The sequence below is a fragment of the Manis pentadactyla genome, chromosome 4, assembly GCF_030020395.1.
Source record: "Manis pentadactyla isolate mManPen7 chromosome 4, mManPen7.hap1, whole genome shotgun sequence".
NCBI classification, from domain to species: Eukaryota; Metazoa; Chordata; class Mammalia; order Pholidota; family Manidae; genus Manis; species Manis pentadactyla.
The window spans coordinates 11,224,028-11,251,209 of NC_080022.1; the positions used below are offsets into that span (position 1 = coordinate 11,224,028).

A 27,182-nucleotide genomic window follows, 5' to 3' on the forward strand; every position below is an offset into this window, starting at 1 on the left:
AGACCACCCCCATCATCAAGTCCCCACCACATACCCCGTTACAGTCACAGTCCATCAGCGTAGTAAGATGCTGGACATTACTTGTCTTCTCTGTGTTGTACAGCCCTCCCTGTGTCCCCCACCCCCTACATTATGTCTGCTAATCATAATGCCCCTTTTCCCCCCTTGTCCCTTCCCACCCATCCTCCCCATTAGATTAAATATTGCTCCCCCCCAAAAAATCAGTAAAATTGAAGACATAGCAACAGAAGTTATCTAAAATTGATGGGGAAAAGTTTTTTTTAAAGTACAGAGCATTGTTGAACTGCGTGACAACTTTAAATGGCCTAATATATGTATATTTGGGAGACTCAAACCAGAAAGGTCAACAGAAATGCATTTGAAGAAAGAATGGCCAAAATTTTTCCAAATTTAATGAAAACAAAACCCCACAGATTCAAGCAGCTTCATGAAACCCTAACACAAGAAACATTAAGAATATCACATTTTTAAAAATGGGGAAATCCTTCCATTTGCAACTGCTCCAGATGTAAATATTCACAATACACATTTTAACAAGCTCCTCAGGTGGCTGCTATACCTAGTCAAGCTTGAGAAGCACTGATGTCTGGGGGGAAAAAATTGTCTGATCATGTTTCCCTATGCATAAAAAATGAGGTAGTGAAATCTGCCCGCCTGATTTCACGAGTTAATGATTAGAATGAAATAAGTGAAACCCAATCCAAGTATGGGAGGTACACATGAAATACCAAACCTTCCAATAAACAATGAGCTATATGTAAGTTCCAGGCATACCACAAGTATTGTGGATTGGAAATGATGGAAATCAAAAAGACTGGCACTGCTGATATCTCAAAGACAAGGCCTTTACAAAAAAAGTTGACTACATAAATTTTAATGTATTTGACTCTTTTCACTTCTGGGACTTCTTTTTTTTTTTCATCAGAATCTGCTGTCCTTCAGTTTATAAGTATTCAAGACAAGTTTCCAGGCAAAAAGCATAGTATACAGAATTCCTGTTGCCCATTTCCCTTCTACGGACAGAGCAACAAGCCAAGTCCTTGGCATAAGCCACAAGGAAGCTGCAGGACGCCCCACCTCAGACTTGTACCAGGCCGTAGTTTCTCGGCCTGGCACTGCCTCCGTCACACCCCTGCCCGAACTAGAGCCTGAGCCGGTTCTCCTGAGCTGAGTAGCCAAGGCAGGGAGCCCGTGAGTGGACCGGGGCTAACCAGGGGACCCCTGGGCCCCGAAGCTTCCACCGTTGCCTCCTGGGACAAACCCAAGCGGCGGCAGGTTGGCCAGCGTCCGGGTCGCGTAGCAACCAGAAATCCGGAGCACGGACGCTAAGCATTGGCCTGTGCGTGTCACCTGAACAGGTGCCGCTGCCCACTGGGAGAGTCCGCTGAAGTCATGTGACGCGGCGCAGGCGCGTTGCAGCAAGGCTCTGGAGCATGATCCGGAGGAGGAAAGTTTCTTGGGGATTTGGCGGAGACTTAGCCGGAAGTGTTGGCCTTAGATAGCGTGACCTGGAGACAGACCAGGCAGTTGTGCCTTTCTGGCTATAGTGAAGCGATGAAATGGTGCTAAATTGCATTCCTGATGTTGTGGGGCAGCTGCATCTGGGAAGGTCTCTCCCTGTGCATTAGGTGAATCTTCAACCCGGACTGGGGAGGATTTTTGACGCTGATAGAGAAAGAATTCTCCAATGAGTTCGACAAGTGTAGGTGAGGAGGGAATTCATTAAAGCAAGACTAGTAGTGAGTGGCAGCAGCCATGCAGGCAGTAGAGAGCAAGGAAGAACAGAGGGAGGGAAGGGCAGCTCACTGAACTCCTGCTTGGCATAGAGCAAATCCCTTACCAACTCCTGAAGCCAGTCATCTGGTGTCCAGTGTCCGCTTGAATCTGCACAAGGTGGGAACTAAGCCCCTACTACCCCGGGATGTGGAGGAAACACAGAACACTGGATGGAGTGAGATTATGTTCTGAGAACTTCCCAAAGCAAAGAAAGGATTTTCGGTCAAGATACGAAACAGCATGTTGGTACAGCTGCAGCCCTGTCTGGGTCACCAGGCGATGCAAGTTCTGTAAAATCAGAGATATAAGTGCCCTTCCCTACTTGTCTGAAGGAGGACAGAGAGGGTGAAGACTTGTGCTTAAATCTAGAAAATTGAGTCTAGAAAATTGAGTGAAATAGCAAAGTAACAAAGACACTTAACATTGGGAAAAGGGGTCTCCCGTTAATCTGCCAAGAGGCTTGGAAGAGCACAAAGACAAAATGCAGTAAGTTGAGCAGGAAGAAGTCTTTATTTAAAGAAAAATACAAATTTGAAGGAAGGGAAGTGCAGACTGTCTCAGAGAGAAGGCGTGCTTAATGGCTTAGGGTTCTGTCTTTTAAACATTTCAAGAATGGAGCAAAGAGCCAGGGGACGTAGGCTCGACATGTGGTCTCATGATGTCTATCTCTGGTAAGAGACATTATGTCTTCATCCATGGTCCTCTAGATACTCTGTAAGAAACTCAACACAAGGAATTCATTGATCTGTTCTCCTAGGTAGTGGTTACCCTCAAGCAGTGGGGACATACCATTTAGGACTCCTCACCCAACCTTAGCATATGGTTGCTTGTTGGCTAACTACCATAAAAATGTGTTAGGAATCTTACCTCCTAACTCCCTGGTTTTTAAATGGGATCTTAGCCTTAAGATAGAGTCCCTCCTGTTCTTACTATACTATTTATATCTCAGCATTTTTCATCATAGGCAGGAAAAATTAATCATGACACTTGTCCCATGTCCTTGCTCTACCTCAGTGTGGCCAGTTTGGTCGGCCAGGAGCACTTTCTGAGACTAAGACTGGTCAGGTGCTGAAATCTGTCCTGTGGGAACAAAGAAAGTTCTAACCAGCTGGTTCAACACCAAAAATGTTAGGATTGCAAGAAGTTTCATGACAGATAAAGGGTGAAAATTAGAGCTATTAAGGGTATTGAGTTCCCCAGGATACTCAGTTCTGGCTGGAGGGAAGATACTGCATCTCAGGCAAGTGGAGGTTTTTGCAGGGGAGAGGTGGAGGATCATCTTCTTGAGTAGTTATTGGAAAGGTAGAAATTCCATCACGAATTCAGAAAACTAATTCTGCTTCTCATGAGTGAGGGGGACAAAGCCTAGTTATTCACATGTCACTTCATAAAATCTAGGTCCCAGCATATAGACCAGGATATGTGTGGACCCCCACCACAGGCCTGTGAGGCCTGGGCAAAAAAGTGGAATATGAAAGGGGTTGGAGGAGATCATTGGGATGGCCCAGCTCTTTTTAAAAACTGCCCAAGTGGTTGTTGACATACCATTGTCTCATTCTAATGAATTTCTCTCTAGCAAGCAGAGGAGTTTAAAGTATCATATATATATCCTGGAATACCGGCACATACTTTGTAGCCATCCTTGACTCCACGTTCTTTCACACCCCATATCTGGTGCATCAGCAAGCCCTATTGGCTCTACTGTCAAGATGAATTCAGAATCCAACCACTTCTCACTACCTCCACAGCTACCATATTGGGCAGATTCTCCACGATCTCTCAACCTGGGTTATATTATCTCATCTGGTTGTAATAGCTTTCTAAATAGTCCATTCTTGCCTTCCTCCACCAGTCAGCCAAAGTGCTCTTTTAATATATACATCACACCATATCACTTCTCTGCTTAAAATCCTCGAGTGGCTTCCTATTTCAGGCAGTACAAGCCAAAGTTCTTACAATCACCTAACACATAATCTGGTCCCATGGGTTCCTATCCACTCTCCTCCTCATTCATTTATCTCCAGATTCTTCACGCTTTTTCTTTGACAGTGCAAATAAGCTTCCATATTTAGATCTTTGTATGTGCTGTTACCCCTGCTGAGTATCTTCTGTCAATGTCCACATGATTTACTCCTTCAATTCATTCATCTACACAGATGTCACCTAATAAGACAGAATCCCTGACCCCCCTGTGTAAAGTAGCAACCACTGCATGCCCCAGTTCCCCACCTCCCTCCCCAACACTATCTGCTGCTTGCTTTCTATTTTCTCTCGATAGCACTTATTATCACCTGGCACATTTTATGTGTTCTTTGTCTACCACCCCCTATTAGAATGTAAGCTCCATGTGGACAAGTGCTTTGTCTTCTTTCTACTTTACCACTGGTACCTACAACAATATTTAGCATACAGTAAGCGCTAGTAGTTGTTTGTTGAAGAAATAAATAAATAGTCCATGCCCAATGTAGTTCTACTGCTGATGATAGGGAGTGGACCAGAGTTGTTCCCGAGTGGCTAAAAGACTTTGAACATGTCCACAGTATTGTAATGATTCTGACATTGGCAGTCCCCACTCTCAGAATGTTTTGTATCCACTTTGTATCTTAAAATCTGACTCTATACCCTTAGCTATGACACCTGAAATTCCTCAACACCTGTGATGTGGTGTTCCAAGAAGAAAGACACTCAAGTTTTTCATGGAAAACCAGGGGTTTCTTGAAGAGGAAGAGGAATATAACTACCAAGGTGGGTTTTGAACTAGATATACAAAGGATAAATCCCTGCTCAGATGCCAACAGAGTAAGTGAAGTAGGCTCCTGTCAATCCAGAAGGTTTTTGGAGAAATTTACCTTCCCCACTAAGTTCCTGGAAGCTTAGAAATCTGCAACTGATGATACCTTTATTCCATATTAAAATGCAAATACCCTACCAGAGACCTACTGAGTTCCAGAAGTCATTAGTACCTTAGTGTAAATTAGCGCAGATCCTTTCCTGAGAGCAGGTTTTAAAAAGGCAAATGAAGAAAATAGGAGTATATGAGAACTAAGAAGAACAGGTGGAGAGAAAGTCTGGGAACCAAGGAAAAAGCATCAGGCTGAGCTTTCCACGGACAAACTTTGGCCTCTTTTGTAGTTTTGCCCAAGGGCAGACTCTAATAATCAAAGTACGTGGTGATCTCTAGCTCTGAACATCTCAGTAGACAAATTATGGTGCTTGAAATTACAGCCATAATTACCTGAAATGTTTTGATAACAACAGTTGACCTAGAATATAGTAGGACTAAAAACGCTATCAGATTTTAGGAAAGATAAGCAGGAAAGGGAGGAGCACTGCATTATGCATAGGCACATGATCCTGGCCTAAGAAATAGGAAACCGATGAGAAGAGTTTTTTGTGTTACGGTAAAGTGAAGCACCATCTGCTATCAGTTGACATGCCAGAAACAAGAAGGTGAGGATAGACTTCGTTGAGCAACCAGAAACTGATGATGTGGGAAATTTTTAAAGAACAATATATACCTGCTTAAAAGAAGAAAAAAAAAGCAACAGGTCACAAATAACAAAGAAGTACTTAAACTGTTTGGGGGGTTTAGTTCCTATTGTAGGAGGTTTTTAAATCAACTAGACTAAATGCCTTTACTGATTTGTTCTTTCTAGTAGAGAAGAATTAGGCAAGAGCCTGTACATAGACAGAAACTTTGCTGGTGGCCGTATGACCAGAATTTTGGAGCCCAGCAAAATGTCTCCTTGTAAGATGCAGGCTGAGCAGTTGTGCTCTAGTTAAAGGTTGGAAATAGATGTTTTCACGCTTAAGGTTTCTTCCAGTTTGGAGAATCTGCCACTCACCAGCTGTGTGAACTTGGACAAATTAATTAAAGTCCCCACGCCTCAGTTTCTTTATCCGTGAAATGGGATTGAATATGGATACGGGTTTCCTCCATGATCTGAAAGTTTGCTCCCCGCCACTTCACTTCTACAAAAGACCTACGTTAGTGCCTGTTTTCACTAACTGAAATAAATCTGAAGAGGATTCTCACTTTTACGGAATGGTAATGGCTTGTTCCCTTTACACCGTTTTGGCTCACCAAAGGTTTCATAGGAACACTCTACTTTCAGAGAGCACGGGAAACATGTAGTTCTTATCTCTGAGGGCTTTTAGGAGGATGAAATAAGGTCTTACATGTAGCAGCATAAAACAGTGGTTAAGACTGTGGACTCATGTCAGGTTGCTGGGTTTGAATCCTAGAGCTGCCATTTACTACTTGTGTGTCCTTGGGCAAGTGGCTGACCCCTCTCTATGCCTCAGTCTCTTCCTCTGCAAAATGGAGATAACACCTCATAGGATTTTTGTGAGAATTAAGTGGCTCACACATGTAGAGTGCTGAGAAGAGTGGCTGGCACAGAGTGGGCATTCATTAGATGTTAACGATGCTTTGCAAGGTTCTTGACACACAGCAATTGATCAAAACATGGGAGTCCTTCTTGGTAGCCCTGCTTATCTAGGCCTTCTCCAAAGGTCCACCCCACCCCATCCTGACTTAGAATTAAGGACCAGAAATGTCTTAAGCCATTTGTGGTCACAAGTAACAGAGGTGCAAAGTCTTGCCTCATAGAGTGATGAGAAAGAAGTGGGAGTCCACACTTTGAGCCAGATACCAAGAGGCAGCTGTGCAGACAGAGTCCAGGAGGGATGAGGCCCTAGAGGAAAGGGGCTTATCTGTTGAAAAGCAAAAACAAAAACTGGGAATTCTCTGCTCTGCAAGTGGTTCTCTCAAGAGAGGCAGAAGGATGGGGATGAGGAGTCTAGGGACATTAGACCCTTGAACACGGCTGTTGGCAGAGGGTTCTGCCATACAAGCTTGGTTGCCCTGGGTGGAAGGGGGTTGTAGAAGAGGCCGCCATTCCAAGACCTACAACCTTAGATCTGAATCCGGGTGCAACAGAGAGACTAAATACATCTTAGTTATCAACATGTGTTGAATGTATATTTTTTCTTAGGCTTCCTTTCTCTTAACTCATGAGTCCTTCCTCCCTCTCCCACATCCTCCAGGTCCAATCCATTAACAATTCCCACTGTCTCTTCAAAATACCTCTAACCCACCTGCTTCTCTGTCTCAACTGCCACCTCTCTAGTCCATCATTTCTTTCATCTAGACTTCTGCCATACCCTCTAAACATTTTCCTCTTTCTCCTTTTACCCCTGTAAACCCATTCTTTTAGCAGCCAAAGTGAAGGTCTAAAAAAATGTTTAATAGCTTTACTGAGATACAAATTACATAGACAAATCATCCATTTAAAATGTACAATTCAATGGTTTTTGGTATTTTACATGGTGATACAACCATTGTCACAATCAATTTTAGAGTATTTTCATCACCCCAAAAGTAAACCCTGTACCCATTAGCAGTCTCTCCCCATATAGCTGCACTGCTCCATCCCCCACCAGCCTTTGGCAACCACAAATGTACTTTCTGTCTCCACAGATTTGTCTTGTCTGGATATTTCATATAGTTGAAATAATACAGAATGTGTCTTCTGTGACTGGTTTCTTTTGCTTAATGTTTTCAAGGTTCATTTATGTTGTAGCATGTTTTAATATTTTTTATTGTCAAATAATATTCCATCATATGGACACACCACATTTTATCTATTCATTTCTCAATTGATAGATGCTTGGATTTTTCCACTTCATTATTATGAATGACGCTGCTATAAACATTCACGTAGGCATTTTTATGTGGATGTATATTTTCAGCTCTCTTGGGTGTATACTTAAGAGTGGAATTCCTGGATCATATGGTGACTCTGTGCCTAACTTTTTGAAGAACTACCCAACTGTTTTCCAAAGTGACTGCACAATTTAAAATTTCCAAAAGCAGTGTAGGAGCATTAAAATTTCTCCACATCCTCACCACCACTTGTTATTGGCTGTCTTTTTTACTATAGCCAACCTACCCTATGTGAAATAGTACCTCATTATGGTTTGATTTGCATTTCTCTGATGACTAATAGTGTTGAACATATTTTCATGTTAGCCATTTGTATATCTTCTTTAGAGAAATGTCTTTTCAGATCCTTTGCCCACTTGAAAAATTGGGTTGTCTTTTTATTATTGAACTGTAAGAGTTTTTCATGTATTTTAGATACAGTCCCTTTTCAGATACATGATTTGCAAATATTGTCTCCCTTGGGTTGTCCTTCACTTTCTTGATGGAGTCCTCTGAAGCACAAAAGTTTCTAATTTTGAAAAAGTCCAATTTATCTATTTTTTTCTTTCCTTATGTGTGCTTTTGGTGTCATGTCTAAGAAGGCTTTGCCTAATCCAGAGTCGTGAAGATTCACTCTTATGTTTTCTCCTAAGAGTTTTATAGTTTTAGCTCTAACACTTAAGTCTGTGATCCATTTTGAATTAATTTTGTATATGGTGTGAGGTAGGAATCCAATTTCATTTTTTTGCATGTGCATATCCAGGTGTCCCAAGACCATCTGTTGAAAAGACAATTCTTTTCCCATTATACTGTCTTCACACCCTTGATGAAAATTAATTGACCTTAAATGTGAGGGTTTATTTCTGGACAGCATGAACTTTTCAAAACATAAATCTGACAATACAATTTTCCTACTTAAAACCCTCATAATAGCTTCCCTTTAGATTTAGATAAAATCTAATTACCTCACTATGGCCTACAACGCACTGCATGATCTAGACTTCATCTTTTCTGACTTCATCTAGCATTTTCCCCTCTCCCACTACTCATTCCATTCCCACCAGCCTCCTTTCTTCTAGCAAGATGCCAAGCTCTTTCTCACTTAGGGGCCTTTGCCTTCCCTATTTATTCTGCCTGAAAAGTACCCCCTTAGTACTTCAGATGGTTGATTTCTAATTCCTCAGGCCTCAGCTTTCCTCAGAGAGGGCTTCACAGAAACATACTAAGGTATGTTCATCCCACACATTTCCATCCTCCAGTTAGTCTCTATGACATTACTGTTTATTTCTTCTATAGTAGTTATTAAAATATGTGCTTTCTGGTGGGGGGGTTATTTATTTGTGTTTGTGTTATTGTCTGTCACTTCCACTAGAATATGTAGTCCATGAGACCTGGACCTTATCTGTCTGATTAGGCTTTGCATCCCTCTGCCTAAAATGATCTTGCACATAGTAGGCACTCAAAATATGTATTAAATGAGTGTGGGAACAACTTAAACATCTAATATTTAATGAGCAGAGTGTATGTAAGTGGAGGAACTCGGAACTATTTAATGGCATTGCAATATGAGTTATAAGAAATACATATTTGGTCATCCAAATGGCCAAATATATTTTTCCAGGTATATTTGGTCTTCATCCACAGCTCCTGAAAACACTTCAGAGCCTTAAAGGTGAAATGGGTGTCTTGTCACATTAATGGGAGACTTTTGGACCCCACCCAAGGGCAGGGACTGAAGGTTGAACTAGCCAGTGGCCAATGATTTAGTCAATTATGACTATGCAATGAAGCCCTCACAAAACCCCTGAGAAGGGCATATCACTCTCTTGGGTCCTGCCTCTCTGTCAGAGAGAGCTTCCACGCTTGGAGTACCAGAAAGCTTCCAAGTGCCACCAAGCTAGGCCCCAAGCTCCACAAAGATAGAAGTTCCTTTATTAGAGACCTTGCCTTATGTAGCTTTTCATCTGGCTGTTAACTTGTATCCTTTAAGGTATCCTTTATTAAACTGGTAAACTTAAGTATTTTCTTGAGTTCTGCGTGCTGCTGTAGCAAATTAATCAAACCTAAGTGGAGATCATTGGAACCCCATGGGAGATCATGGGAACCCCCAGTCTGTAGCCCTTTGGTCAGAAGCACAGGTAACTGCCTGGGGCTTGCAGCCTGCGTCTGGAGTGGGGGAAGGGCAGTATTGTCAGACAGAGCCCTTAACCCAGGGAATCTGGTGCTGTTTCCGGGCAGACAGACAGTGTGACAGTTGAGTTGAGCTCCCTGACACAAACCACCCCAAACTTAGTCAAGTAAATAACCATTTTATTATGCGCACAGATTCTGTGGGTGAGGAATTCAGAAAGAGTACACCGGCAAAGGCTCCATGATGTCTGGGGGCAGCTGGGAGAAGCTGAGAAGACCCAAAGAATGGAGATGAGTCAGCAGGATTGAAATCAACCGGTAAGTATCTCATTCATGTGCTTGGTTGGTTTTCCTGATAACTGGCTTTGATCTCAGCTGGGTTGTTGACTGGAACATCTACATGTGTTCTCTCTGTGGGGTTTCACTGTCTGGGTAGTTTGGGCTTGCTGGTTTGCAAGACTAAGTGTTCAAGAGAACCAGGCAGAAGCTGTATTTCCTTTTATGACCTAGTTTCAGAAGTCACACAATGACACCTATGCCAGAGTGTGCCATGATTCAAATGGAGGGACATGTACCTCATTTTTTAATGGGAGGAATATTATGGTCACACTGTAGGAAGGATATATCAGATGAGAGATACTGTTATGGCCATCTTTGGGAAATAAAAGCTGTCACACGTGGGCACCACTAGAAAAAACCTGTAACAGAAAAATTAATCAATTCATGATTCCAACCTTAATGGAATACCACCTGGCAGTCCTACATAATTTCTTTGCTCAAGTTGCAGTGATAATTTGAAGCCTTCTCTGCTGCAGTAGGTACTGTATTTGTCTCACCCAACACTCATCTCCAACTCCTTTTTCCCCTGTCCATGTCCTTTAAAGAGGTGAGAAAAGCTAAACACTCACTTATAAGTCTTTCTTGCAACTGTGTGACAGTTCTGGCCAGTGAGATGTAAGCAGAAACCTGCTGGGAGACTCCTGGGCAAGCTCTTGCCTTGAACAAGAAAATGATGCATGGAGAGGAGGCAGCCATCATAATGTGACCCTCAGGGAAAGATTTGCTGAAATAATGGCCCTAATATCTTTGACTCACTGAACCAATGCAGCCATCTACCCCCATGCTTCCTATCCGGTAAGAAAAATAAACCCTTATTTGTTTAAGTCACTGACACTCAAGCTTTCTGTAGCTGATACAACCACTCTCTTCTTGATCCCCTCCCCTTCCCCACCATCTGTCTATTCTTGGTGGATGGCCTTCCCTCCTCCTTTACAGAGGAAAGTCTTCAGCTGGTCATTGTCTCACTTTCTTGCCATCAAACCTACCTATTGAGCTGCTTCCATAGCCATCCTGTTTTCTCCTTTCCTCCAGTTATGATAGGAGAGGGGTCCCTATCCATGAGTGGAGAAGTAGAAGGTAAATAGAGAGATGCCACTCTTTTTTCCACTTTATTTTCCTTTCTGCTTTTATTTTCTGACTCATCCTCATGTTCTGGGCCTCTGTCACACATGTCTTTAAAGCAGCAAATATTTTATCGAGCTGACTAATAGAGGCACTGCATTCGGTGCTAGGAGTTGCCGAGGCTAGGAAAGGGGCAGTTCAAGTAGAGAGAAAACTATTTACAAGGCAGAGAAATGGAGCCTTAGAGGAACTGAAAGTCACAAGGTCGGAGGGCAGAGAGCAGAGGGCAGGAAGGGCTCAGGAGGCCAGGAAGGAGAAGGAGGCAGGGGCCAGAATGTGAAATGAGTTCTGCAGACTAGGCAGGCTAATGGTTTTGGTTTTAACCCTAAATCAGTGGAACAGCGAGTAAATTAGCTTCTCTGAGCCTCAATTGGTACTTCGAAAAATATGTTTCAGAACTGTCTGCGTAATTCTCAGTTTCCTGTACTAGCTGGAGAGCTCCTCGAGGGAAAGAACCTGCATTTTTATGCATTTCGTATCTACATTTTGTATTACACATTCTGCATCCACATTTTTACGCATTAATAAATGCCTGTTACATGAATAAATGAGATTGTGGAATCCTCCACAGACTCGTTATTAAGTCAATTACTGCACTTTTCCTGGCCCTCATTCCCTTCCTTCCCTCCCCTCTCCTGGCCCCGCCTCCTTGTCCCCTCCCACGCCCCCTCCAAGCCTCTCCTAGCTTCCCGCCTCCTTCCCGGCCCCGCCCCTCCGCTGCGTCGCGAAGGCCTAGAGGGCAAGGCGGGCTTTACGACAGCCGCGTTGCGGCGGGGCGGAGCGTGGGGCGGCTGGCGCGCTTGGCGGCAGCAGTGGGAGGCAGGCCGGCAGGCTGGCAGGCAGGCACACGGAGTTGCAGGCGGGTGGCGGCGGCAGTGCTTGCAGTGAGGGCGGGAGCAAGTGAGGCGCTGAGCGTGTGTGAGGCAGGGAAGGAGCGAGCAGCCCGCGCCGGCTGCCCGCAGCACCAGTCAGGCCCCGCCGCCCCCCGCAGCCCTGCGCCGAGGCCGGGCCGAGCTGAGCTGGGTCGGGCCCGGGCCATGCTGCTCACGGTGTACTGTGTGCGGAGGGACCTCTCCGAGGTGACCTTTTCCCTCCAGGTCGACGCCGACTTCGAGCTGCATAACTTCCGCGCTCTGTGCGAGCTCGAGTCCGGCATCCCTGCAGCCGAGAGCCAGGTACGCCGGGCAGCGAGCGGGGCCTCCCTTAGGAAGTACCCCTCGCGCCCTTCCTTTGCCTCTGGGAAGGTATGGGGGTGGGGGGAAGCTGGATGGCCATTCCCAGCTCGCCCCCACATCCGGGAGGGAGCTGGAATCGGTAGCTGCCCCCACACACTCCGAGCGTAGGGTGGAGTGCTAAGGGAGGGAGAGGAGAACCTGACCGCAGACGCACGCACCCACTGCAGCCTGAGGGGCGTGCGGACTACGTGGGCGGCCTGCCCCACTTTCCGGCTCTTTGGCCCCTTCTTCCCTAATAATCCCGAGTTTGGTGTGTCGTCGAGGACCTCACAAGCCCTAGGTTTGCAAGAGTTCATTCATCTGCTTCCCCAACCAGAAATACCAGTTTGGATCCCTGTGATAGATGTTCTTCTCTTTTTTGGAGAGGGTTCCTGCTTAAGTAAACGTAATTTACCTATAAATGTAGAGATTTGCACTGTAAGTGAAGGAAAGTTCGAGACTTGCACTACCTTGTTTTGAGGCCTCTGGAAAAGCTATTTACCCTTTTCCCTATGACCTGCGTTTCTGGTTCAATTCTTTTTTTTTTTTAAGTAAAGCAATTATTAGTTCAACTCAAACTATTTGTTTCTTTGGTTTCTTCCTTGATAATAGGCCAAAATCCCTTTCTTTCAGGTCACAGTTCAGAGTTTGGGTCAGTGCAAAGATCAGTGCTTTATGAGGGTATTTGCTTTAAAATGGCCTAGTATCTTCTCAGTGTGATTTGCTTGTTTCACTTTCCTGCACTGCTGGAAAGAAGTTCAGCTGCTCTTAAATTTTAAATAAGCAAAGTAATTTATTCTCCAAATGCTTTGGTGCTGCCACCAAAAATAATTGGTCACAATAAGTCTGACGCCTTCACACTAAAACTTTTAAATCCTGACTTGGTAAATGGATCTTGGAGGGCATAGTGCAAACATTAAGAACATTATAGATGTCCTCCAAGGCCCCAGTATGTAAATCTTGATTTCCTACTGCAGTTATGAAATAGTTCCAAAAACTATTGCCCAACTACAGCTTGTTCTGCCCTGTGTTATGGTAAACAAATGTGCCGATATTTTCTTCAGGAGTGTGATTCCTTTACGCCAGGTGAACTTCAGAATGTTGGCATGAAGCTGAATATCACAAAGAATTTATTTCAGGGCCCAGTGTCACTCAAATAGGCAGTCTGGCAAAAGTTCCAAAGAAATTGGTAAAGGATATTTTGTAACTTCTATAAAAAGCTAATCCACAAAAAGTCAGGAAACAGTTCCTGTCAGTCTCTCCAGAGAGCTAGGAGGGAACAGTTTAACAGGGAAAATCAACAAGTTTTTGAAGGTGACTTCTTCAGTTCTCTTTCCTCTGGCTGTTCTATTACCCTGGTTATAATATGGTAGGGGAAATAAAAAATTAAAGCGTGTAAATTGATTTTGTTGTTATTAGGGCTTGGGAGAGGACAAAGATTGAGATTGTCTCTGTTCCTGCATTTTCTGAGATGGCTGTAACAAAAAATTTAAAGAGGGTGTCAGATTCAAAGACACTTGGTCCGTTGGTCAAGCCTGCCAGGCACTGTCCTCAGCCAGCTTGGAATGCTAAGAATACCTTACTAATTTGACAATTAGGCTAACGCCAAATTCGTTCTATTGGTTAGGTCATTTTGACATTTACTTCCTTCCCAAGCCACATTAGCCTATGGAAACCTGGGCTTCAGCTAGTGTTGAGACTATTACATAGCTGTAAACAGCTCCTGTTTTTCAAGTTTGTTCTGTTGGCCCCATTGTAACCTAACACACTATCTATTTTAAGATGTCTGGTGGTCGGTCATCTCAGTTGCTTGCCCACAGGCAGGAACAGGATCCACCCTAGACACCTGAGTCATTTCCTTTCACCAAATCATAATAGTAAACATCATTATAGTTTTTCCCCACAAATACATCGTCTTCACTTACTTGAGGTCCTCCCGGCTTGAACTTCCCAGGATTCTCCCATATTACTTGCCCTCCCTCCCTCTCAAAGTTCTCCCTGTCTCTTTACCTCACTCTTACTTACCTTCTCCATTCTCATTCCTTCACTTTCATTTCCAAAGGGAATCTTTTTTTCCCCTCAATGTTTATGGCTATTCTTCACTGTCACTTTGTGTCTAAATCTCTACTCCAAACTTTTCTGGTCACTTACCTCTATGAATAAAATGTTTTGGAATATGTATCTTTATGATGTATATAATAAATTATATATATAAACTAATGTGCATTTTTTACATATGCATGTGTATTGTAGGTAATATATATAGTAATAATAGGTATCAATTACATTATATACAGGAATAAAGGAATACTTTATGTACATTATAACAGACACAGAATAGTATTTACAAAAGGATGAACTAAAATAAGTGGAAATGAAAATCCTAATATTTTCTATTCCTACATCCTTAAAGAATTATCTTGCATGCCTGTCCCACACTGAGGATTACTGGTTTAGAATTCAGTCTTTCACATCAGCATTGATTGTGCACAAGCATACGCTTGGAAAACGTGTTGATTTTTAACAGCTTTAGTCTGATTCTAGTAGTTATAAAGTGACAACATATTTAGAACAGAAAACTCTTCTCTCCTTGTACATGTGATTAAAGCTGGGCATGTTCCATCTCTTAATACAAGTGTGGGCTTGGAAGCCAGTGGTGGCTGTCTGATGCTTTGATGCAGACCTGGCTGGGAGAACTTCAAACACTATCAGAACTTAGTTTAACTTTAATGTCTTCGTATTTTTGAAACATTGTTACAATTTATCCCTGTAGGTGGCATGTGGTAAAAATGTGTACAGAATGTGTTAGGACTCTCAAATAAAAGGCATATTTAAATGCCAAATAAGAAAAACACTAACTTTATGATACTGGAAATGCAGCTCTGCACACAGTTTGATTTGTGGTTTGTAAAACACTGTTTTAAACCAGGGGAAATGGAAACTTTATATTGTAGCTTGGCTTTGATACATATTTTCACAGGTAATTTTCATGTTTTTTTTTCCCTGATAAATACTACATATTCACCATAGGAAACTTGTAACATACAGAAAAGGATAAATAAGAGTACAATTATTTATTACATCATAACCCAGATATAACTGCAGTTTACTTTTAGTGTATTTTTTCTAAGCTTTTTTCCGTTTATATGAATGTATCTTTTAAACCTGATGGCCTGAACTTCATAAACAGTTTCATTGTGCCTTACTTTTCTTTTCTTACTTTTCTTTTTGTAGTCAGCACTACCTTGGCAACATTTTCTCAACATTTCAAAGTCTTCAAATTTGTAATATTAATGGCCACATAATATACTATCACATTACATGTACTACAGTTTATTTAAGTGTTTCTCTATAGTTGGGCATTTGAATTGGGAAAAATGGGAAGCAGTTAATGAGTAACATGTCCGTGGCATTGCCCCGACTTATGATTATTTTCTTAGGATGAGTTTTTAGATACGGAATTGCCAGGTCTCTTGAAACGCTTTTAGTAACTGTTGCCAAGTTATCTTCCAGAAGGGTTGTAAAAGTGAAGCTGACTATAACATGGGATAGTATTCGTAGATCACTTGGCATGTAATGAGCTTTCAAGTAGTGGTAGATACTATTACGAAGCGTACAGATGTGATTCCGAGAGTTTTGTGGTCTTCATTGCTAGAAATGTACTGTTAAAATTTCTGCCGATTGAAGGCTCTCATTCAGAGACCAGAAGACATTTGACATCTTTTAAAGGTCTTGGTGTTGTATTAATTAGTCTATTCAACGTTGATTGAGATTAGAATTGGGTCTCTAGGGTGTGCCTCTAGAATAAGTACTAGCAGTCGTGCTAGTTTTGCAGACTGACTTGTGGCTGCAAAATTTTCCTGTTGTCTGTTCTTATAACTGACAAAACTTGAATTTTGAGCTTTGTAGCCTTTGAGTTGGGTACAATGAAAATGGTGGAAAGCATCGCCAATTCCATTACTGAAACTCCTTTTGTTTTGACTGGTAGAAATTTGAAAACACTGATGTAGTAGATAGTTGTATTAAGCTAGAAAATCACTCAGATTTATTCTAGGGAGCTGCAAAATTATTTTCTTTCTTAGACTCCTAGGCGTATTCGAACAAAAAGAAATCAGTGCTTTGTGGCAGTTGTAATTTCCACTAAGCTTTTGTTTATTTCATTTGTGTCCTTTGACTAAAATGGAATACACTTACTGCTTTGTCAGTGTGAAGAATGTTTGCTCCTCACCCACATTCTCCAGGCTAGTATCTTTACAAAATTGGGACAGATAGCAATATTCCACATTTCACTGACATGTTTGATGGTAGTGATTACTGGATCTTACATTTTTATTGTTAGGTCAGACTACCTTGCTTAAAAAAAAATTACATCGTCTGCTAAAGAAAGACTGCTAACTGAACAGTATGGAGTGATGTATAATGTCTGTAAAATGGGAGTCCAAAGAGTGAGAAGCTGAGAGTGGTTCTTTCATATGTTCAGGGCAGCAGAGGTATTGAGCAATGTTTTGATGTCTCTGGTGAGTATAGGCCATTCGTGCTGATGCGTAGCTTCATAGCTCTTGTTAAGGTCTCCCAGCTAATTCACCAGGCCACTTTGGACTTAGTTTTGTGGGAGTTGTAATTGGTACTAAGGACGTTAGGCAGATGTTCCAAACCCAGTTCTCGTGTAGGTGCAGGTTACCTGTGTCTGTTTCCCTGTCCATAAAATGGGACAAATGGTAGCCACCTCATAAAAAGTGGTTGTGAGACTTAAATGAATGGACATGAGGAAGTAAGTGTGAGACTGAGAACCTGGTTGATGCTGGTGCTCAGTAGAAGCTCGCTCCATGGTAGCTGTCTGCTATCTTAACGTGGCTTTCCATGTAGCATTTACAACCTGAAGAGAATTTAATGATCTTGTGGACTAGGAATGTTTTGATTCTCTGAGTTTGAGGGCTTATAGATGAGTAAATGTTCTCTTTTAAGTACAGTCAGAATATGTCAACTGATCACATATCTCTAAATATACTGAGAGTTGAATTTTTGAAGCTGGAAAATTAAGGAGTATGCCTTGGACCAGTGGTATCTTCTTACGGTGGCCTCACAATGTTGAAGCCACCTTGTAAGAGCTCCTCCGTGGCATTTCTCTCCGCATGCCTTTTTGTTGCTGCACAGTTTTAACCTGTGACACCTGTCACTTCAGATTTATGGTAGTTTTTCCAAGCAGTCCCACAAGTTAGAATGTGACTCCTGGGTTGTATTGCAAACAATCTGTGTTGATTCTGGTGTATCTTCACCATAAGGTAAATATCTAAATAAGGCAGTGTGACTGGATTGGTAGAGTGACAGGTGCAATATGTTGTAACATGTTTTAACTTTGCAGGTTGAGAGTGAGAACTGACAATACTTTTTCTAGTCATATATAGAACTTATAAAGTATAATCAGACCTACTAACTCTACAAATCAATTTTATGCTCATCTCCAGAAGTATTTGATTTGGGAGGGAACTAAATTCCATTTCCTATTAGTTCTATTTCTCATGTCAGTGCAATTCTGAAAACAAATAGGATGTTTCATTTTTTTGCAATTTAAGTCCTGTATTTTTCAGGTTCTGTGTTGGGCAGTCTTGTTATGAGAGCTATGAGGAAACATTATAAAACGGTAGTGTAGCAGAAAGATCTGGAAGGGACAGCTGTAATGATTATCTAGCCCCAACTGCTTGCTTGGCAAATGGGGAATGTGAAGCCTGGACCAGCTGAGGGGCTGGGCTCCTTGTAGAGCCAGGACAGAACTCAGACTCCTCAGTTTGCATGTGGCCTGGTCAAAAACAAGTGTTAGGAAGAAAACCTTTCAGAACCTGAGTTAATTCTGAAGGCCCCTCTGGAGTGTATAATAGTGCAGGGCAGGTTTTATGTTCCTGCATGGTCAAATTATAGTATGCCCTTTGAGTGTTCCTTTTCTTTCTGTAGCACATAGTTTCATCTGTTTTTATGCTCTCAGGCTTTCTTCAGTGTTTGGTTGCACGTGATAAAAATGTTTTATTCGTAGTATATATCTGATCCTTTTTTCCATCTGTATTTTAATTGTTCTTTTCTGAATTTCTTCCACTTTTATCTTCCACTCATAAACATAAGAGTAATAAAACTGGGGATTATAGAAGAGTAGGAAGAATGCAGGAACCTTTAGACTTGTCAGTGTGCAAAGATCCTTAAAAAGTGGACACATTGAGGTGTAATGTACAGCATGGTGACTCCAGCTAAGCATACTGTATCATATATTTGAAAGTTGCTAAGAGTAAATCTCAAAAGTTCTCATCACAAGAAACAATTTTTTAACGGCACTAGACTCAGAGACACTGAGAAGTGACTGATGATTACCACGGGAGAGGGGTTGGGGTGGGTGGGTGGGGAGTTTGAGGGGGATAAAGGGGCACAAAAATTCTCAATCATAATGTAGGTTGGTCACAGAGATAGTAGTACAGCATGGAGAATATAGCCAGTGATTCTGTAACATCTTCCTCTGCTGACAGATAGGAACCACACTAGTGGGGGTGAGGATTTAATAATATGGATAACTGTTGAACCACTGTGTTGTATACTTGCAACTAATATAAGATTGTATATCAGTGATATTTAAATAATAATAATAAAAAGAAACTTTTTTTAACTATGTGAGGTTACAAAACTGAGGATGTTAACTTACTGTAATCATTCTGCAATATATACGTACATCAGATCAACATGTTGTATACCTAAAACTAATGCAGTGTTATATGTCAGTTATATATCTCACTAAAACTGGCAGGGGGTGGGGGAGCACATTATTTAATAGTATTTTGGTTAACATACACAGAGTAAATCATTCCCATTTCTTTCTCTGCTTAAAATTAAACCTAAAATTATATCCACTGCTTCCATTGACTCTTTAGTCCTTTAATTCAGCAAGTACTGGGGCATTATTTATCCAACAGGCCCTTTTGTAGGTATTTGGGATATGGCAAATAAAGTCCTTGTCTTCAAGTAGCTTATATTTTACTTTGGACAGAAAGACAATAAATAAAGAGTATGTGAAGCAAGGGTACATTTTAAATGGTAATTAGGGAAGGGCTCTGAAGAAGTAATATTTGACTGGAGACCTAAAAAAAACAGGGTAAGAACTTTCCTCAGGTAGAGAGAAGAGCAAGTGAAACAGCTCTGGGGGGAAGTTGATATTTTTATTTGATGCTCAGCAATCACAGTGTGATAGCAAGTCAGAGGGAGAGCTGGGGCCAAGTTGTTTGGATCTAGCAGGAGATGGGAAAGACTTTGGCTTTTGTTCTAGGTGTAACGGGAAACCATTGGAGGGTTTTGAGCAGGGAGTGACATTATCTCATGAAGAGGAAAACTAGTCTCTTCAGCTCAGTGCCATGTTACTTCTCAGTGCTTTAAATTGTTAAATCCTTTCTGCTTGTAGATTGTCTATGCTGAAAGACCTCTTACAGACAACCACAGATCACTGGCTTCTTACGGCTTGAAAGATGGGGACGTTGTGATTTTACGACAGAAGGAGAATGCAGACTCTCGACCTCCAGTACAGTTCCCAAGTAAGACATCTCGTAATATTGTAACATCGCCCAGACATAGTCAGTAGCTAGCATAGCATAGTGGTTCAGAATTTTGGATTAGCTTTGGATTCAGACTACAGGGTACGTATCCTGACTCTGCCTCTTGCTTGCTATGTAACCTTGGGCAAATTTCCTCATCTCTAGGATAGGTGCTATAATTAACCCCAAGTCCTAGAGTTGATGTGAGAATAATGCACGTAAAACCTTCGAGTCACAGCAAGGCCTAAATGTTAGCTTCTGTTGTTAATCAGTGGAAATCTTATCCTTGGGCAGGACTTGAGAGGTTACATATGCCTATGATTTCTGACTGTTGCTATTTTGTGTTCGGCCTTCAGAGGCAGACCTTTGCAGAGTATTTTACAGTCAGTCAGGTGTTTGCACCTGTACATGTCACTGTATCTCAAAACTGTTGTAGGAGAAGTTCTTCTTTACAATTTGTTAACGTTAACAGATGAAGCTCTGATTTTAAATATCTTCAAAGTTACATAACTAACAAACGAAGGCACAGGAATTAAAACTTGGTGCTTTTTCCATTACACCGAGCTTGATGAATATTAAGCAGCTGGACCATCAAATTCTGGTTCTTTCCAACCAACTGTATTAATCACGTAAAAAGAAACAGTTATCTGCCTTAGATGCTCCATCCAGAATAGGTGTTCATAGTCTGGAATCTGTACAGTAGGTGTTTATAGCCTGGATCTGTACATAGGCGGTTTCTGTCTCCCTGAGATAATATGCAGAATGATGTGGCTTTGGGCATGTGTGCATTTTAAGGGAAGAGCGTCCATAATTTTCTTTAGATATGCAAGGAGGTTCATGATCTACAAAATGTTTAAAGAACTGTTTTATGAAATCTATTCGTTTTTGCCATTCTCTGCTATATATTCTGGTAGATTTCTTTAAACAGTTTAGTCTCTAGGTCACTTAGTTTTAAAGTTTATAGCAACAGCTGATATGTGTCTGGGTGAAGACAGATTCTAGCTTAGATCACAGTGTTTCCATTTTACCTGAAACTGGGCCTATAAGAGGCCATCAGGCCCTGTTCCTCCCAGGTCTATTATAATGAAATCTATTAGTTTTTGTCTAATTACATTAGTCCCTTGGGGCTACTGTTAAACTTTAAAAGGAGTTGTGATTCAGATATGCCAGTCAATAAAAAAACAGATCTTTGGTTAATTTGGTGAGATTATGAGTTCTGGAAATTCACTTTTTTTTCCTATACTGTTCGATAAGGACAAGAGAGCCAGTAGGTGGGGGAAGGGAGGAGGATCTAGTTTATAAGGTAAACAAGTTTTTCAGAATTACTCTGAAGCGAATGGACTCTCAAGATAAGTCTAACACGCTTGAAGATAAAACTTCTCAACCCACACAGAAAGCCCACTCATACATGTTTTGCTAGTTGGTACAGATTAACTCCCTGGCAAAGATCATGCCGAATGGCAGGATCACCTTCTCATTGGTTGAGAGTTGTAAACATATGTGCGCGTGCACACACTCGTTCACTACCTGCCAGTTGAGGTCTGTTTAAAGAAAGTGACTGGTTCTACCCACGCTGAAAGGCAGAAACTACAGCCTGAGTTTAAGCATTCCCTTCTACTTGAAGTCCAAAGGCTTCAGGATAGTCTTGGACTTGGGATAAGAGTGATTGTCAGATACACTTTTAGGGTTGAAGAAATGTGATTCATTCAGTCTGGCCCCTCATTCTGGCTCTACTTGTCTTCTTTCTCTTTCTTTTTTTCTTTTTCCTTTTTTAAATAACAGTTTTATTGAGATGTCATTCACATTCCATACAAGTCACTCATTTAAAGGGTACAATTCAGTGATCTTGAGTTAATTCAGAGTTGTGTGATGACCATCACTACAATTAATTGTCGCACATTGTCATCTCCTTTAAGAGACCCTGTGCCCATCTGCAGTCATTCCCCATCTGCCCCGCAGCCTCCTAAGCCCTAGACGAGCATGAGTCTTTCTGTCTCTTATGTATTTTCCTGGTCTGGACATTTCACATATATGGAACCGCACAGTCTGTGGTCCTTGTGTAGCACTTCCTTTTATTTTCCTTTCCTCTTAGTGAGGTCAGCTCAGCCTGGAGTGTAGAACCTGAGTTGTAGCCTCCAAACTTGTTGCACCTTTTGGTGTTCTCAGCACTGGGATCTTGTGCAAGTTTCCTTTCTTGTTTCTCTCTCCTGTGAAATGACCTGCCCTGCTAACCCCTCAAGGGTATGAGAAGAATTAGCAGCGACTTGTGCAGATGAAAAATTCAAAGGACTAATGTGTTTAGCACAGACTTGTAGAATTTCACTTCTAACATTTATGCTGTTCCCTTGATGTGTGGCATTCTTTATCCAAGAATATGTCAGGGCTCTTTGAAGCCTATGCCAAAACAGATTAGGATTTTCTCAACCACATCCAGGTTTATGTGGTTACATTTATTAAGACTAGCTTTAATTTTTTTAAAAACTCAAGTAAAAACTTAGTTTGTTTTGGGACATTTTCTAAGCCAAAAATTGGTGATTTCTACCATTGTCTGCCCCCCTTTCCTATTCTTCCCTGTGGGTTCACTCTCAGACTGCAATCTTTATAATCAGAGTCAGCATGAGAAGGAGCCAGAGAAGGGACATTCGAATGTCTACAACCCTCATTTACTATTCTATACCATGTATGAGCACGTTCTGCTGTTTCCTTCAAATGCTTGTTTTATGGAGTCATTTGAAGTAAACTTTAAATCAATTTTCCCCCACAGACTTACCCCGAATAGACTTCCGTAGTATAGCTGTGCCTGGCACGTCAGGCTCCCGGCAGCGCCAGCCACCTGGAGCACAGCAGTCCCACTCATCTCCTGGAGAGATAGCTTCATCTCCTCAGGGCTTGGACAACCCAGCCTTGCTCCGAGACATGTTGCTGGCCAACCCCCATGAGCTGTCCTTGCTGAAGGAACGCAATCCACCCCTGGCAGATGCTCTGCTCAGTGGAGACCTTGGTAAGCTTATAAGTTTGGAAGGCCATCAAGCCGACCTGAAGTGAAGTAGTTGTATCACAACAAATGTGGAGAAATTCATGCAACTGGTGTGTTCAGTCCACTGTGTTACATGATTTATTGAATACACCAATTGCTCTGTGAGAGGTAAATTAGTGCTGATGTCAGAGGCTGGGTTAATTGGAAATAGCGATAGAATTTTAGGACCGCTTGGAGTTCTGAAATCTAGCTAGACCAGCCACCTCCGTTTACATTTTTTTCCTAATTGTTTTAGGAGCACATAACCCAGGTACTGGTATTTTAACCTCTTCAGTTAGACCCTCAATTAAAGAGAATACCAATAAGCAGGCTGATGCCAATTGATAAGGTTTTAGTTGCAGGGATCAGGTCCAGTGCCATCAACTTCTGTGTCAAAATGGAGCCCATCCTCCCCAAGCTTGATAGTGGGGTGGTTGCCAGCAGTTTATTTGGAGCTGGATTTGAGCCTTTAAAAAAAAAACATTTATTCTTAGCCATCTTTATGAATAAAGTTTTCTCTGTAAATTTCTCCAGTTTTACACTTGGGTTTGTAAAACTGCACTGATTAAATTTTCAAGTGTCATAGGCACTTAGTAACTCATTCCTCAACTGACCATTTTTAAATTAAGGCAGTAATCACCTACCAGAGAAAGATGCAGATTTAAGCATACAGTTACGTTTTGGCAAACTCATGTAGCCACCACCCCAACTGAGATATAGAACATTTTTCTCACTCTAGTAAGTTCCATTATGTTCTTCTCTAGTCAGTTTCTTCTTTGTAGACTACCACCATTCTGATAATCATTGTACAGATTAGTTTTGCCTATTTTTGATCTTCATGTAAATAGAATCATATACTATGTCCTCTCGTGTCAGGCTTCTTTCACTCAATGTTTTTTTAGATTCATCCATGTTGTGTGTATTAATAGTTCATGTGACCATTATCTTGGTTTCATTAATTTCTTATGCAACATCTCTAATTGCCGAAGACCATGATGATGGTACATTTCAGTTTATACATTTAAATGCATCCAATTTAAGAAATAGCAAAATGAAGGTGGTTCTTGTATGTCTTAAAGCAAACATTGTTTCTCTTCACAAATTTTCCTGCCTATTATCCATCATGTAGTACAGATAGGCTCACAATAGCTTGCATTTAATTTATTTGGTGTAAGGCAGAGAATTTATAAACTAGAAGAGGAAAAGGGGGTTGTATGCTTTATTTTATTTCTAGGTAATAGAATAATAAGGGCAGTGGGGTCATGTATCTGCCACACAGTCATTCCCCACTGATTTAAAGTGAAAAGATATATCTGAGTAGAAACAGTATGATGGGTATCTTCTTACAAGTATAAATGGTTTTTGCAAATATTTATTTATGCTGAATTTAGGTGAAGAAGTAGTGTTGCCTCAAAGAACAGAGAGCACGTATACTTGTTTATTTAAAGTAATTTTTAAGTATCCTTTCTGCATCTCTTGCAGTTGTATTTGAGGAGTTATTTGATGTGGAAAAGTGCTAATAATGAATGAAAATATAGTGGTACTTAAGATTTTCCCCTTATTTTTGTAGAGAAATTTTCTAGGGTCCTTGTTGAGCAGCAGCAGGACCGAGCCCGGAGAGAGCAAGAGAGGATTCGCCTCTTTTCTGCTGACCCTTTTGATCTTGAAGCTCAGGCAAAGATAGAAGAAGATATAAGGTAATGACCCTTCACCTAAAGAGCAAGATTTAGAGAATCCAGATTTCCCAGACTATAGGTGATCTTACATTAATTAGGCATCTGCTTTGAGCTAGCTTCTTTATTTTGCATTTGAGATAATAACTTCAGTCTTTTAGATTATTTATTCACTGTTTTCCCATTTTGATTCAACATTACAAAGGTGCAGTTACCTAACTTAATGACTTTCTCTTCTAAAATTTTATTGGAGACTCAACATCATTAAAGCAACTCCAGGTACATGACCCAGGCCTGAGCAGGAGCACCCAGCCTGGTGAGGCTGCTAGGCTGCCTACACGGGCTGATTGGAATCTCTTTCCTTAGTCATAATGTATGGAACCCAGTTAAATTCAGGGCTTGGACATGATTGGGCTAGAGAGAGAGCTCTACAAATGGGACTTTGCAGTCCTAAGTCTGTTTTTCTTCCGTAGTTCTTGTACTGGCCTCAGTAGATAAACTGATTCCTGGACACAGTTCCAGCTCCAGCTTCTCTAATGCGGTGGGTTCTCACCTACAGCTGCATTTAAGTCCCATGAGAAGCTTTAAAAATGCAGATGCTTGGGCTCTACTACCAAATCAATGAATCAGAATCTTAAGGGGTGGGGCCTTAGCAGGTTCATAATGCTAATGCCAACCTGGTCACATTCCTGGTCACAAGCAAAATGCTGCTCAGTCAGTCCTTTCATTAAAGAAAACAGCTGCTCCTCCCTGCCGCCCCAATTCAGGTTTTGCTGCCAATTGTGAAGGCCTTAGTACAGTAGATCCCCTTACCCGTGGTCAACTACAGTGCAGAAGCAGGTAAGTCAGAAGGTCGATAGTAGCCTAACACTACATCACAATGCTGTGTCATTCACTTTACTTCATCTCATCATGTAGGCGCTCTATCATCTCACATCATCACAACAAGAAGGGTGAATATAGTACAGTACAGTATTTTGAGAGACCACGTGCATATAAATTTTATTAAGTATATGTTATAATTCTATTTTACTTTCAGTTACTGCTGTTAATCTCTTACTGTGCCTAATTTATAAGTAAAACTCTATTATAGGTATATATATATATATAGGAAAAGACATAGCATATATGGGTTTGGTACTATCTGTGGTTTCAGGCATCCACTGGGGTCCTGGACTGTATCCCCTGTGGGTAAGAGGGGACTGCTGTGTACCTAAGAACATAACTGTAACGATAACTGCTTTTAGGGGCTTGTTGTCATCTTTGGATACTTAAATGAAGCCTAAGTTGATCATTGTACTGTCAACTTTGAATTCAAATAATTGTTTTCTTATTTCTCTGACTCCGTTTGAAATAGAAGAAATGTAAATTGTACTCCACAGTCAATTGACAGCCCTAAGCCATTCACTTGTGTTGTTGTTGAGTAAATTCCATTAGTTGTATCAGATACTAATGAATATCTTTGAGAAACATCTTATTGGGTATTTAAATCTACCCAGAGAAATAGGAAGATACTTTTCTCTTCTGAAGGAAACCTGACAGTTCTCAGTACTAGTTGCATTCAGCTCAGGAAGGAGGAGTGTCTGGGGAGAGTGGGGAGGCTTCCTAGCCAAACCATGACATCGAGCTTTTGGAAGAGTAGGTGTGAAGTGAAGCATTGTCCATATGGCTCTTGTTCCTTCCCAGGAGTGGGGAAGAAGAAATGGGGTAATGCATACATCTTTGAAAGGAGAAAACCTTGTGCCTCAGAAGAGACTGTACAGAGCCCAGAATAGCCAGAGTAACTGGTATTATCTCAGACTTTTTTGCTGAAATTTATCTTTGTTGGAGTTGATGAGAGGTCGGGAGTGCACAACTAAGTTTAGATTATTTCTAAATTTAATAATGTGGCATAGGCGAAAAGCTGCATAATTCTATCAAATGCCTATTAAAGTTGTATTTGGTAAGCTACCTCAGTGATTCCATAGGGTGTATGTACACTGAGGTATAATAGCTGGCGTATATGCCTGACTAAATTAAATGAGTGAATGACTTTGTGAGAATTTTGCTATTTTTCTACAGAATGGCTGATAAATTCAATTGAGCCTAGAATATTACTACAAAAAGGACAGGCACTAAGATTTAGAGCAGGGGTTGGCAGACTTTTTCCTAAAGGGCCAGATAATAAATATTGTAGGCTTTACATGCTATACTGTCTCTGTCTCTAGTTCAGTCCTCCCAGTGTGGTACCAAAACATCCATAGTTACTATAAAATACAATAATCCTAAATATTATTAAAATATTTTTATACTTGTATTATAAAATATAAGTATATGTATGAAATTATTTATAAATACATAGGTGAAAGCTTATTTACACAAGCAGATGGTGGGCTGGAGTTTGCCAGCCCAGGTTTACAGTTGTCATTTATCTCAGATCTTGGACCCTATTCTGTCACTCTCTTAGTCTGAATTCAGGTAAGTTGCCCAGCCCTGGTCCCCATTAATGTTGGTAGTGTTTTGAAATGTCTTTAAAAGGAGGTTGGGAATGAAGACATGAGACATTGGAGTAAGCTAGAACTCCCTTTTATATGCTTTTCTCATCTAAGAATGAGAAATAATTTGATGGACCAAGTGAACTAT

General features: G+C 41.3%; 1 protein-coding gene across 2 annotated transcripts in view; it reads left to right on the top strand.

Annotated features, from left to right (window-relative positions):
* The first annotated feature begins 11,900 nt into the window (after positions 1 to 11,900).
* DDI2 (DNA damage inducible 1 homolog 2) overlaps positions 11,901 to 27,182 on the top strand; it is a 38,252-nt gene continuing 22,970 nt past the window's right edge. The window contains exons 1-4 of one of the 2 annotated variants that reach the window (XM_036914320.2): positions 11,901 to 12,270; positions 19,742 to 19,871; positions 22,636 to 22,872; positions 24,458 to 24,584. In XM_036914320.2, coding sequence (XP_036770215.1) covers positions 12,133 to 12,270; positions 19,742 to 19,871; positions 22,636 to 22,872; positions 24,458 to 24,584 — 632 coding nt within the window. In that variant the 5' untranslated portion in view covers positions 11,901 to 12,132. The remainder of the gene's footprint in view (positions 12,271 to 19,741; positions 19,872 to 22,635; positions 22,873 to 24,457; positions 24,585 to 27,182) is intronic. The other variant, XM_036914317.2, reaches the window with a different exon arrangement.